This window comes from Rhinopithecus roxellana, chromosome 16 (assembly GCF_007565055.1).
Source record: "Rhinopithecus roxellana isolate Shanxi Qingling chromosome 16, ASM756505v1, whole genome shotgun sequence".
Lineage (NCBI taxonomy): Eukaryota > Metazoa > Chordata > Mammalia > Primates > Cercopithecidae > Rhinopithecus > Rhinopithecus roxellana.
The window spans coordinates 116,624,944-116,637,027 of NC_044564.1; the positions used below are offsets into that span (position 1 = coordinate 116,624,944).

Here is a 12,084-nt window from a genome sequence, read left to right on the forward strand (position 1 = left end):
AAGAATCCAGTGATACAGAGCTGGAAGGTTCTTGCTTCTGAGGGTTGAACCTAAAACTCTGCAACATTTCAGGACTTACAGCCATGTGGTTCCTTCACCCAAGAGCTCTCACTTTTCCTGTTTTCTTTCTTCCTATATGCTTACCAAGGCCAAGTGCCTGGGCTTCTACTTCTTTACCTATTCAGTTTAACACATCGATGTTTGCCCTTTATGTCTCTGTCCAAAAGCATCTTCCCACTGTAAGCCTTTCCTGATTCTCTGAAGTTAGATCCAGTGTCTCCTGCGCACTGGCTGCACCCTCTGTACCCTCAATCGTAGTGAGCAGAATGTTGTCTCATTGTCTGTTTGCTACACAGTGAGTTCCTTGGAATTAGATACCCATTTTCTTTGCCCTAGTAACCCCATAACTTAGCACAGAGCATGGTGATAGTATTTTATTGACTTTAAAAGTTATAATTCAAGAGAGGGAAAGAAATGTTTGCTTCACCTTAAATGAAACATATATTTTTTTCCTGTGGAAAAAGGGATGGGGGAAATATTCTGTGGACAGCGGAGAAGAACCAATAAAAAGAACTTTGCACATTTTTCCCACACTGAAGAATGTCTTTAAATATGAAACATGATATCTTTGAAATGGCATTAAGGAGGCACGGTGGGGAAATGCAACTGCTGAGGCTTTGGAATGCCAATATTGGGCTCTCATTCAGACACAGAATAATTCTAGCTAGTAAATCTCCTGGTTATAGCCTACATTACCTCCTTTCTCTAGTGGAGAAGCCCCATACCCCAGGATCTCGCAGAGATAAACCTCTTCAGTGACTGCGGAGGTGTGGGGCTTTCTCACTGGAGGAAGGAGGCAATGTGGCCATCACCAGAAGGTGGAATGACTGAGGGGCAATAGGAATCTCTCTTAGATACAGCATTTATCAAACTCAAGGGAAAGCTCAGACAGATGGGCAGAGGAAGGAGGAGGAGGAAGAAGAGGAGGAGGGAGGGAAGAGGGAAGAAAGAGAGAGAAAGAGAGAAAGAAAAGAGAGGGATTTCGTCTTTTGTGTATTTCTGATTCATTTGTTGCCCCTTGACACTTTATAACAAGCTCATGTTTATAAAGCTGAAATTAAATCTCTACTATAGATTTATTGTTTCTTGATTCTATCCCCCCCCCCTTAGTTTTGATTAAATTACTCTTTCAGAGCATCCTTGATAATCACCTTATAGTTGGGTGGGAAGCAGTCAATGCAGAGTCAACAGAATTGACCACGTAAACTCATTTCAGACTCTGGCAGGGACTGCTCATGGTCTGCCAAATTTCTCTCTTACAAATAACCTCAATTTTATATGGAAGCAACATGTTCAGACAGAAGACTACCTTTCCCTGTCTCCCTTACAGCTAAGAGTGTCAATGAACTATGAGGAGAAGTGATTGGTGGAATTTCCAGAAAGACTCACCTAGAAGGTGCTCCTCTTTGGGAGTTTTGGTTCTCCCTCCCTTATGCTGTCTAGAACACAGATGTAATGGCTGTACTACGGCAGCCATGTTGTGACACTGAGATGACTCTGAGAATGGAAGCCAAGGACTAAAAATGGTGGAAAAGAAAGACAGAAGCAGCCTTGGTGCCTGACAATTTGAAACTACTGTTATCCCTGTACCTCCCAGCTCCAGATTCATTTTATAAGAAAGAAAACCAACTTCTATCTTGTGTAAGTGACTGTGATTTGAGACTGAAGATACTGTGAGAAAGACTCTTCAAGCCATTTCCAAATATGTCCATGCTTCTAACCCTTTTCTTGCATATTAAGCTTCAACTGGAATAACATCTCTTGCCGTAACACCTTTGTCAGCTCTCCTGATTTCCTTGGGTCACTCTTTTTCTTGAATTTGGTCTAGCATTCTGAGTATCTAGTCTTCCCCAAGCACTGTGAGCAGGCACAAATTAGTCCACATAACAATGCTGACTTTGGGAACTACTTTTCCTCAAATATCAGTACTATACAATGTATGCAGTAGGTACTCAAAACATGCTTACTAATTAAATTGGAAGTAAAGACTTACTTGCCAAACCCTGGAGAAGTAACATTTTCCACCTATACTTTTTGAATATTTGGTGGCCAAAATTGAATAGGCTTATTTTTCATAAAGGAGGAAATATTTTAAAAACCTGGTTGTCTCTTCAGTTTAGCCACCAAGTAAGCATGGCAGCAGGTTCAGCGAACAGGTTGCATGGGCCAGAATGGACACAGGTTGCATGGGCCACAATGTCAGGATTCAGCTGTCATCATAGACAAACTAGGTTAATGTCTTAATGACTAAGAGAAAAGAGGAAATGAGAGGGCACCGTGGAAGTCTCAAATGGCCATGTGCCACTCTTCAGGGGTAACCTTGGCAGAAAGCAAAAGACCTGGAATAAAAACAGTTTGTGTAAATTAACCAAAAAAAATTATTACCAACATCTTGGTCATCTTTAAATGAAGTAAAATGAAAAGTAAGTTAATTGTTAGGCTAAAAGAAGGAAATAAACAAGAAACAACTTAAAAGATTCTGTGATGCACACATAGTTAAAAAAAAGAAAACAAAAATTGTAGGTAAATTGAAACACAAACCCTGAGGTTTTAAGTTCTCCTAGGAAGAAATATTTTAAAACTCCTATTTCCCAGTGGGGGAACTTTGCTGTATCAATTGACAGGAGGCAGGAAAGACGAATAAGCAGCGCTTTCAAAGTGGTGTTCAGGGACTTCAGGGATGGACAAAGTGGCTTGCTTTTGCATTTGGCTTTCTCATGTAAGGACACCCTGACTGAGCAGACCTGCTAACCTCAGAATCAACCTAGAGTTTGGAGGAAGCTCAGGGCAGACTCACCAGTGGATGCCCTCACGCGTGCGGGCTTGCTTTTGTGCCTGCCTTTCTCGGCTGTCAGGAGGACATTGTACTCCTGTCCTGGTTCCAGGCCTCTCAGGACATAGGAAGTGGTGTTTCTTGGAAGCTGCACTCCCACCCACTGGCCTGTGGGGAGGCTGTAATTGAGGCGGTAGCGGTCAAACTTGGCCAACGGGGTCTTCCAGAGCAGGGTCAGGCTGGTCTCTGCAGTTTCAGAAACCCGAAGGTCCTTGGGTGTGTCCAACTCTGGGAGGAGAACAGAGAGATGAATGCTCTTCAGGCTGCAAGGCAGGGCTGCTTCTGGGGTTGAAAGTCAACTGCCTCTGGGCTGGAATCCTAGGTTTGCCACAGAGGAGCTGAGGGACCACAGGAGAGTCACCTCTCTGGGTCTCTCTTTTTACTTTTGTAAAATAGGTCTAATTATACATTATCCACATGACTCCACTGGAGTCTGAGAAGATTAAAAATGTCATGGAATATCCATTCTGTGAAATGCTGGTCAAATTTAAAGCGGTTAAAAGGAACCAACTATTGATAAAAGAAGCAATTTAGATGAATCTCGAGAGAATTATGCTGAAGGAAAAAAAGCCAGTTTCAAAAGGTTACATGCTGTATTGCTATGCACTTAATGTCAGTGCCTCCCTAAAGCTCTTATGTTAAAACCTAATCCCCAGAGTGAAGGTATTTGGATCTAGGAACTTTTGGGAGGCCTCATGAATGGGAGTAGTGCCCTTATAAAGGAGACCTTGCCCCTTCTGTCCTGTGAGGGAACAGTAAAAAGATGGCCTGCTGTCAGCCAGAAAGCAGGCCCTCATCAGACACCAAATCTGCTGGCATCTTGATCTTGGACTTCGCAGCCTTCAGAACTGTGAGAAATAAATTCCTTCTGTTTATAAGTTACTTGGTCTAAGATATTCTTGTTATAGTAACACAAATGGATTAATATGTGTAGGATCCCATTTATGCAGTATTCTTGAAATGGCAAAATCATAGAGATGAAGAACAGATAAATGAATGCCCAGGGTTAGGCAGAGGGGCAAAGGGAGGGAGGTTGCTGTGGCTGCAAAGGGTAGCACATGGGATTCTTGTAGTAAGACTGTATCTTGAATCTAGTTGTGCATTCACAAATCTACATGTGCGATAAAATTGCATAGAACTAAGTATATACACACACATGAATGAGTGTATGCAAAACTGGTGAAATATAAATAGAGTTGACAGATTACATGAATGTCAATTTCTCAGTTGTTATATTCGTCTACATTTATGCAAGATGCTACCCTTGGGGGAACCTGGGTGATGGGCACAGGGAATCTCTCTGTATAATTTCTCAAAATTGCATATGAATCTGCAATTATCTCAAAATCAAAAGATTAAAAGAAAAAGAATTGGCATGTAAATGCCCAGCCTTGCATCCCGCATAATGGAGAAGCTCAATGATGCTCCATCTCCTCTTTACATACCAGCCTCCCTCTTCCTCATAGTGTCTGCAGGGAGGTAAGCTGGGGGCTGGAGGCTGGGGGAGAGGCAGAGGAGGAGTTTTCTTTTCGCAGTGCACACTTCTTAGAAAAATGGAAAAAAAATCTTGAGGAAAGAATCAATGACCTCAAATCAGGTAACCCTTCAGCATCCTCACCTACAGGCTGTGGCTACAGGATACGACAGGTAAGTGCAGAGCCTGGACTTACACTACAATTCCGTTACTTATAATCTGCTTGACAGGGGTACAAAAGTTAGGTGTTTTCTCAGAGAAAACCCCACAGATGTGTTTGGACTAGACAATGTTTTATTTAAAAGATGCAACTGATTACCAACTTAAAAATGTTCGTGAATTTCTTATAAAGCCTGGTTCCAATTTTTCTTTAAAAAAAAATCCCGGCTAGGCATAGTGGCTCACGAGTCCAATCCCAGCACTTTGGGAGGCTGAAGTGGGCGGATCATGTGGTCAAGAGATCGAGACCGTCCTGGCCAACACGGTGAAACCCAGTCTCTACTAAAAATACAAAAATTAGCTGGGCGTGGTGGCACACACCTGTAGTCCCAGCTACTTGGTAGGCTGAGGCAGGAGAATCTCTTGAACCCAGGAGGTGGAGGTTGCAGTGAGCTGAGATCACGCCACTGCACTCCAGCTTGGTGACAGAGTGAGACTTCATCTCAAAAACAACAACAACAACAACAACAACAACAACAACAACAACAACAAAAATCCCCAGTCTCCCTTTCCATACAGGGGATGATGTTGGCATCACACAGATGGACCATACTTATGTTCCTTTTGAATTTTGACATTGCAGCTAGATGATACTACAGGGCCCTTTCTCCTCCGGGCTTCGACTTTTTCTCTTTGAATAGGTTTTGGCCACATGGGCCCTGTCTCATCTGCCCAGCACCTGCTCAGTGGGATGGGAATCCCAGGTGTGCCTCACCTGTGGCTGCGTTGATGGTCGCTGGATTGCTCTCCTTGTCTTCCTTCACAGCAGAAACTCCAATCCCATATTCAGTTCCTGGCCTCAGACCTAAGAAGAGAATGTGCAAGTTGAGGTTCATCCTGAAATCAGAAAGACTTTCAGAGGATGATAAAAATGGCTTTGAGTTGGTCTCTGGAGGCGACGACCAATGTTCAGAATGTTTTACAAAAGAACTCGCTGCAATCCAAGTAAGCAATATTTCTGGAAATTGGACTTATTTCTGAGGATTGCAAATGGGGACACATGGGAGCAGGTGCCCCTCCTTTAAGGGCCCTCTAGGGCTGACTGGCTCAGGCTTGCAGAGATGCAGAGCTCACCTGTGAGTGTGGTTTTGGTTGTGGCTTGTTGGCTCTTTGGAACATCAACCTCGGCGTGGTCCCCTCCAGAGATGGGAGCATACTTAATTCTGTAACTGTCAATAGCTGCCTTGCCATTCCTCCATTCCAGGGTGATGCTGTTATCTGTCTGGGAAACACGTCGAAGATTCCTGGGAGCATCGAGGCCTGTTTGAGAGAAGAAGGAACATTTGCATTGAACATATCAGTCACAAGAGAGCAAGAGTCTTTGATAGCCCAAGCTGACATATGAAATGTGCCTGGGACTGGAAATAAATTACAAAATCTCAGCACACTCATCTGTCCCCATAGTTGATGTGCAAATCTAAACAAGTGCTACAGATTTGGCACCTTTCCCTATTATGGATGATTGCAACACTTTAGTCATTTGTGTTTTTCTCAGACTTTGTGGTTAAAGAACACTGCAAAGACTTAAAAATAAGCGCATGCATGTAAAAGCTGGTCTTTTGCATTTTCTCATCATATTTCTTTCTTTCTTTATTTTTTTGAGACAGAGTCTCTCTCTGTCACCAGGCTGGAGTGTAGTGGCACGACCTCGGCTCACTGCAACCCCTGCTTCCTGGGTTCAAGTGATTCTCCTGCCTCAGCCTCCCGAGTGGCTGAGATTACAGGAGCACACCACCATGCCCAGTTATTTTTAAAAATTTATTTATTTTTATTTTTGTTTTTATTTTTGAGACGGAGTCTCTCTCTGTCACCCAGGTTGGAGTGCAGTGGCGCGATCTCGGCTCACTGCAAGCTCTGCCTCCCGGGTTCATGCCATTCTCCTCTCTCAGCCTGTAGCTGGGACTACAGGCACCCACCACCATGCCTGGCAAATTTTTTTGTATTTTTAGTAGAGATGGGATTTCACTGTGTTAGCCAGTATGGTCTCAATCTCCTGATCTCATGATCCGCCCGCCTTGGCCTCCCAGAGTGCTGGGATTACAGGTGTGAGCCACTGCACCCGACCCCAATTTTTGTATTTTTAGTAGAGACAGGGCTTTGCCATGTTGACCAGGATGGTCTCGATCTCTCCCTCGTGATCTGCCCACATCAGCCTGCCAAAGTGCTGGGATTACAGGCATGAGCTACCGCACCCAGCCTCCTCATCATATTTCTAATAATTCACGAAGTACTTACTGAGCTCTGAAAAAATATTTACTGAATGAAAAATTGACATTTTCAAACTTTTAAAATAATGCCATAGGCTAAGGCGTTAGGAGGCTTTAAAATAATGCCATAGGCTTTCCATATACTGTATTTTACTTTAAAAATACTTATTTGAACTTTGTTTAAATCAGAACTTTTGTCTGAGAATATCTGACCAGCATCTTCTATATATGCCCCCCAGCCCCAAAAGTGCTTTGGAAGGTTATTTGGAATATTTTTTTGAAAAATTAATTAATAAATTACTACTATATTTTAAAATTTACATGAGTAGAAATACTCCTTTCTTTTTTTAACTGTAAAATGAGCCTGGAAGATACTTCAACATGGAGTGGGATGGAAATCTTTCAATCTTTCCTTTACTGTATCTGTTAACAGGGGGAGGCCTTTTACCTGTTGTGAAGGTCTCTTTGGCTGGGTTGCTTGACATGTCACCTCTGCGGGAGATGAGGGACACCTCGTACTCAGTGTCAGGCTTCAGGTTCCCAATGGAGTACTGATTCTCGTCCTCTGTGAGATCGATGGTGGTACGGTCACCTGGCACGTCTTTGATGCCGTAGGTCAGCTCAATGCCGTCGATCTCAGCCAGGGGCTTGAACCAGGTGATCAAAGCAGTGGTGTCTGTGACATCTTTCACCTCCATCTGGCTGGGGGCATCCAAGCCTATGATGGGCATAGGACAGAGAGGTTTCAGAGGTTAGGGCCAGTGCCTGAGGCTGAGCAGAGAGGACTTTGTAACTCTCCAGATCTGTGGGTGAATGCTTAGATAGATACTAACCGCCTGACTTTATTTTACCTTTCTGAACCTCAGTTTTTGGTTTGATAAACTATAAGTAGGGATAATAGCAGCTACCTCTAGTGATTTTTGTTTTTGTTTTTGTTTTTTTTTTCCCAAATCTTAACAGAGATAAAGCTTGCAAAACATCTAGCACAAAGCCTGGCCCATGGAGTCACAGGAAAATGAAAAAAAGGTTGTTCTTTTGTTATTATTATTGCTATTATTACTGTTCTCATAAGTTGAGGAAACATGCTTTGGGGATACTTTATTTGAAAAAACAAACTTGGTCTCTTTAAATTTTTAATTAGGCACAACTTCCTGGATGGTTGAAAACTTTTCCAACAGAATTACAATGCAGAAAAGTGAGGCAGTAGACTGTCTTGACAGTGTATAAAAAGTTATTTTTGATGAAAAGGAATTCACGCAAGAAAGTCATTGCTATTTCAAGCCGTGCCTATCTTTGCATGCTCTTCTTGACCTTTTCTGCCCCACCCGCTATCTTTTGTACTCTGACAGATGCTCAGAGCTCTGGAAGCACATTATGCTGTTGGGCACCACCTGGTCTCTGTACATGCTGTTCTCTCATTTCTTCTTTCTAAGATCACACTTCCCTCTAAAAATCTCTTATGCATCCTTCAAAATCCCACTTAAATGTTGTCTCCTAATGAGAAGCCTTTGTTAAACCCGGCTTCAGTAAGGTAAACACGTATTCCCTCCCTGTGGCTGCTACTGTCCTTAAAGAGCATTCTAATATCACATCTGTCTCATTGTTTCATAACAGATTTCTGTACAGTTTGAGTCAATTTAGGTGGGGTTATTCATTCATTTAGAGAGTGAGTCTTTTTAAATTCCCAGTATAGAGACAGGCACATTCTGGGTATTCAGTGAATCTTCTTCTCCTTCCTCCTCTTTTTCCTCCTCCTCCTCTTCTTCTTCTTCTTCTTCTTCTTCTTCTTCTTCTTCTTCTTCTTCTTCTTCTTCTTCTTCTTCGTCGTCTATCTTCTTCTTCTTCTTCTTCTTCTTCCTCTTCTTCTTCTCCTTCTCCTCCTCCTCCCTCTTCTCCCTCTTCCTCTTCCTCTTCTTCTTCCTCTTCTTCTTCCTCTTCCTATTCCTCCTCCTTCTCCTCCTCTTCTTCCTCTTCTTCTTCCTCTTCTTCTTCTTTTTACCCTTCTTCTTCTGCTTCTTCTCCTCCTCCCCCTCCTCCTTCTCCTCCTCACCCTCCTCCCCCTCCTCTCCTCCTCCTCCTTCTCCTCCTCCTCCTCCTCCCCCTCCTCTCCTCCTCCCCCTCCTCTCCTCCTCCCTCTTCTTCTTCTTCTTCATCGTCATTGTCTTCTTCTTCTTCTTCATGTTTGTGTTTTCAGCATTTGTTCGGTAAACAATAACAAGTGACAGGAAATTGGCTTTATATGGCAAATGAAAAGGAAGAATAATTCACAGCTGATTGTGAAAAAACTGCAGTCTGTTTTTGAAGTCTAGGTGTTGATACATCAGTCTCAGCTCACAGGTGATATAAAATGCACAACGAAAATGATGCCACAAAAATGGACAGAAGCTGCCTGCTCTATGTCGTTATAGGTGCTAGCAAGCACTCAAACCGTACCTACTGCCTTCCTTAGTCCCCTTACATTAAAGAAGTGGGGATTCAGTCAAGGACACTGATATCCCCCTAGATTTGGGGCCCTTGAATAGCAGCAGAAACTAACAATGCTCTGTACTTATCAGGTGCAAACATGGTGCTTTGTTATTTATGTCTTGAGTCTTATGACAACCTCACAAGGAGGACACTGTAAACCCATTTTTCAGCTGTTGGATCTGGAGCTTAAAGAAATAGATTTTTCCAAGGTGATGGTGAATGGTAAAGGTGGAATTCAAACTCAGAACTGATTGAATCCAAAGCCCCTCCTTTTCCCCCTTTACATGACAACACCTTTCAAAAATATCGACCTCAAAAGTAAGTGTAATACCACCTTTATATAGATGCCAGACAGAAGGAGCCAAATGTGTTTTGAACTGGAAATTTAAGGCCCTTTAAATCTGGAAAAAATGTTAAAGGTTCAAAGGTTTCAGGTATATGTGGTAAATTGCGGCCAGCCACAGTGTCTCACGCCTGTAATCCCAGCATCTTAGGAGGCCGAGGTGGGTGGATCACTTGAGGTCAGGAGTTCAAAACCGGCCTGGCCAACATGGTAAAATCCTGTCTGCACTAAAAATACAAAATAAACAGGTAAATATCTGTCCCCCTATGTTGAAATTTATATGATTATACAACTTCAAATGTTGGAATGTTTGTTCTAAAATAAGAAGAAATAAAGCAGACAATTCCCAAATTTAGATTAAAAAAATCTAAAATAAGAATAAAGCAGACAATTCCCAAATTTAGATAAAAAAGAAAAGAGCAGTGAAAAAAAGGTCTTTTGTATTGTGAGTGTAGCAACTAAGCATTTGCTTTGTCTTTTCTTTGTCTTTCTGGTGATCTAATGATTTTTTTTTTTTTCCTGTTGGTACCTGCTTTTCTACCTACCACAGAGAGATGTTGTCAGGATGATGGAAAACACTTGCTTATGGAAGAGAAAATCCTTTGAATTGGCTCTGAGCTAGGCAAAATGTGCAAATATTTAAATACAAGATGTTCTTTCTTGTCATTAGCAACTGATTTAATTTTTCCAACAACCCCTGCCAAGAAGAGTCAATTACTTAAAGAGTTGGCGCATATGTTATCTTGAAGAAAATAAAGAGGTTTTCCTATATGGAAGTGCAAAATTATGTACGTTTTTCTTTTCAAAACATTACGGCCTGGCACAGTGGCTCACATCTGTAATCCTAGCACTTTAAGAGGCTGAGGTGGGTGGATCACTAGAGGTCAGGGGTTGGAAACCAGCCTGGCCAACATGCTGAAACCCCCTCTCTACTAAAATACAAAAAAATTAGCCAGGTGTGGTGGCAGGAACCTGAAATCCCAACTAATTGGGAGACTAAGGCAGGAGAACCACTTGAATCCAGGAGGCAGAGGTTGCAGTGAGCTGAGATTGCACCACTACACCCCAGCCTGGGTGACAGAAAAAAAAGAAAAAAAAAGTTGCTTCTTGTTGGAGCAACTCCAAATTCAGGTATTTTTCTCACCAAATGATCTAGTACTGCTAAATCCTATTCTACTCCCAAGAAGTTCTGACATCATTAGTATTGAATGAAATTTTATTTAGGTTCCCATTGAAGAGATGGAATCAACATTCTGCATAAACCAGAGCCTAGTCAATGTTAGTGGAAATGGGGTTAAAGTTATAAAACTTACCCTGGCTTAAAGCTATGCCCCTGATAGTGTTACCTATGTGATGTTAAAGTCATTGAGCTTCTTTAAGCCTTAACATTAATATTTTCCCTTCCTCTGTCCTAGAACTGGGTGCTAATATTAAACTAGCGATATGGTAGATTGTTAGCAATGGGCTTAATTATCTTCAGGTAGTCACGCTCCTTTGAAAGGCAATTTTGAAATTCCTTCCATCAAGAGATGGATCTGTTTCTCTATTCCTTAAATATAAACTGGCCATGGGATGTGCTTTGATAGAAGTGATATAATGCCAATTTTGAACCTGTTCAATAGCTGTGTGAACAGGACTAGCATCCTGGAGAATGAGAGATCCTATGAAACAAAAAGACACCATCTTGGCTGAGGTCATCCTAGGCCAATCCAACCCTAAAGCACACAGATCTATGAGGAGTGCAGCCAAGAACAGATAAACTGCTCAGCTGAGCCCAAACCCAAATCACCAACAGGCAAAGAATTGTTATTTTAAACCACTGTATCTGGACTTTTAAAAATGTAGCAAAAGTTAAATGATACAGATGCTATATGAGAAGGCACTTTCTCAACCAGGAGGCGCTATGAGGTACAATCAGCCTTATCATTCTCTAAGTATTAAAGGTGATACTCACGTGTGGTGGTCACCCTCTTCAGGCCAGGGCCTCGGGTATTGTTTTTCACTATGTGCAGAGATATCTCATACTCTTGCCCAGGAGCCAGACCAGTTTGCCGGTAAGAGGTCTCTGGCCTCCTCAGGCTTTTGGTGATCTCTCCCTCATCTTCTTTATTCTGAGAGATAGAGGCAGCTTAGTAAGACTTAGGGGAGGTGTCAGTCTCTTAATTTATGTGATTCATTCACTCTGCATTCATTCATTCCTCTTTTATTCTTTCATCTATTCATTAGGCACTTACTATACAGCAGATCAGTATGTGAGCTACTGAGGATACAGAGATGATAAAGACATTTCTCTAGTTTCTTTCTCCCTCTTGTAAACATTTACCCCTTTGTCAGGCAAGTCAAATGACAGAATGTGAGAGCCAAAGGAATTCTGAAGGCACAAGCCCAATCCCTCCTTTGGTAGACTGAGGCCAGCATCAGAGAAGCAGGGTGATTGTTGCAAAGTCACACAGTTAGTTGGTGGCAGAGCCTGGGCTTAAAT

At 42.3% G+C, this 12,084-nt stretch overlaps 1 protein-coding gene across 5 annotated transcripts in view; it reads right to left on the reverse strand.

Annotated features, from left to right (window-relative positions):
* TNC (tenascin C) overlaps window positions 1–12,084 on the reverse strand; it is a 97,911-nt gene that overhangs the window by 50,418 nt on the left and 35,409 nt on the right. For all 5 annotated transcript variants that reach the window (XM_010384764.2, XM_030919899.1, XM_010384763.2 and 2 more), the window contains exons 6-10: window positions 11,557–11,713; window positions 7,242–7,511; window positions 5,661–5,846; window positions 5,302–5,391; window positions 2,858–3,121 (exon numbers count right to left, since the gene is read on the reverse strand). In XM_010384764.2, coding sequence (XP_010383066.2) covers window positions 2,858–3,121; window positions 5,302–5,391; window positions 5,661–5,846; window positions 7,242–7,511; window positions 11,557–11,713 — 967 coding nt within the window. The remainder of the gene's footprint in view (window positions 1–2,857; window positions 3,122–5,301; window positions 5,392–5,660; window positions 5,847–7,241; window positions 7,512–11,556; window positions 11,714–12,084) is intronic.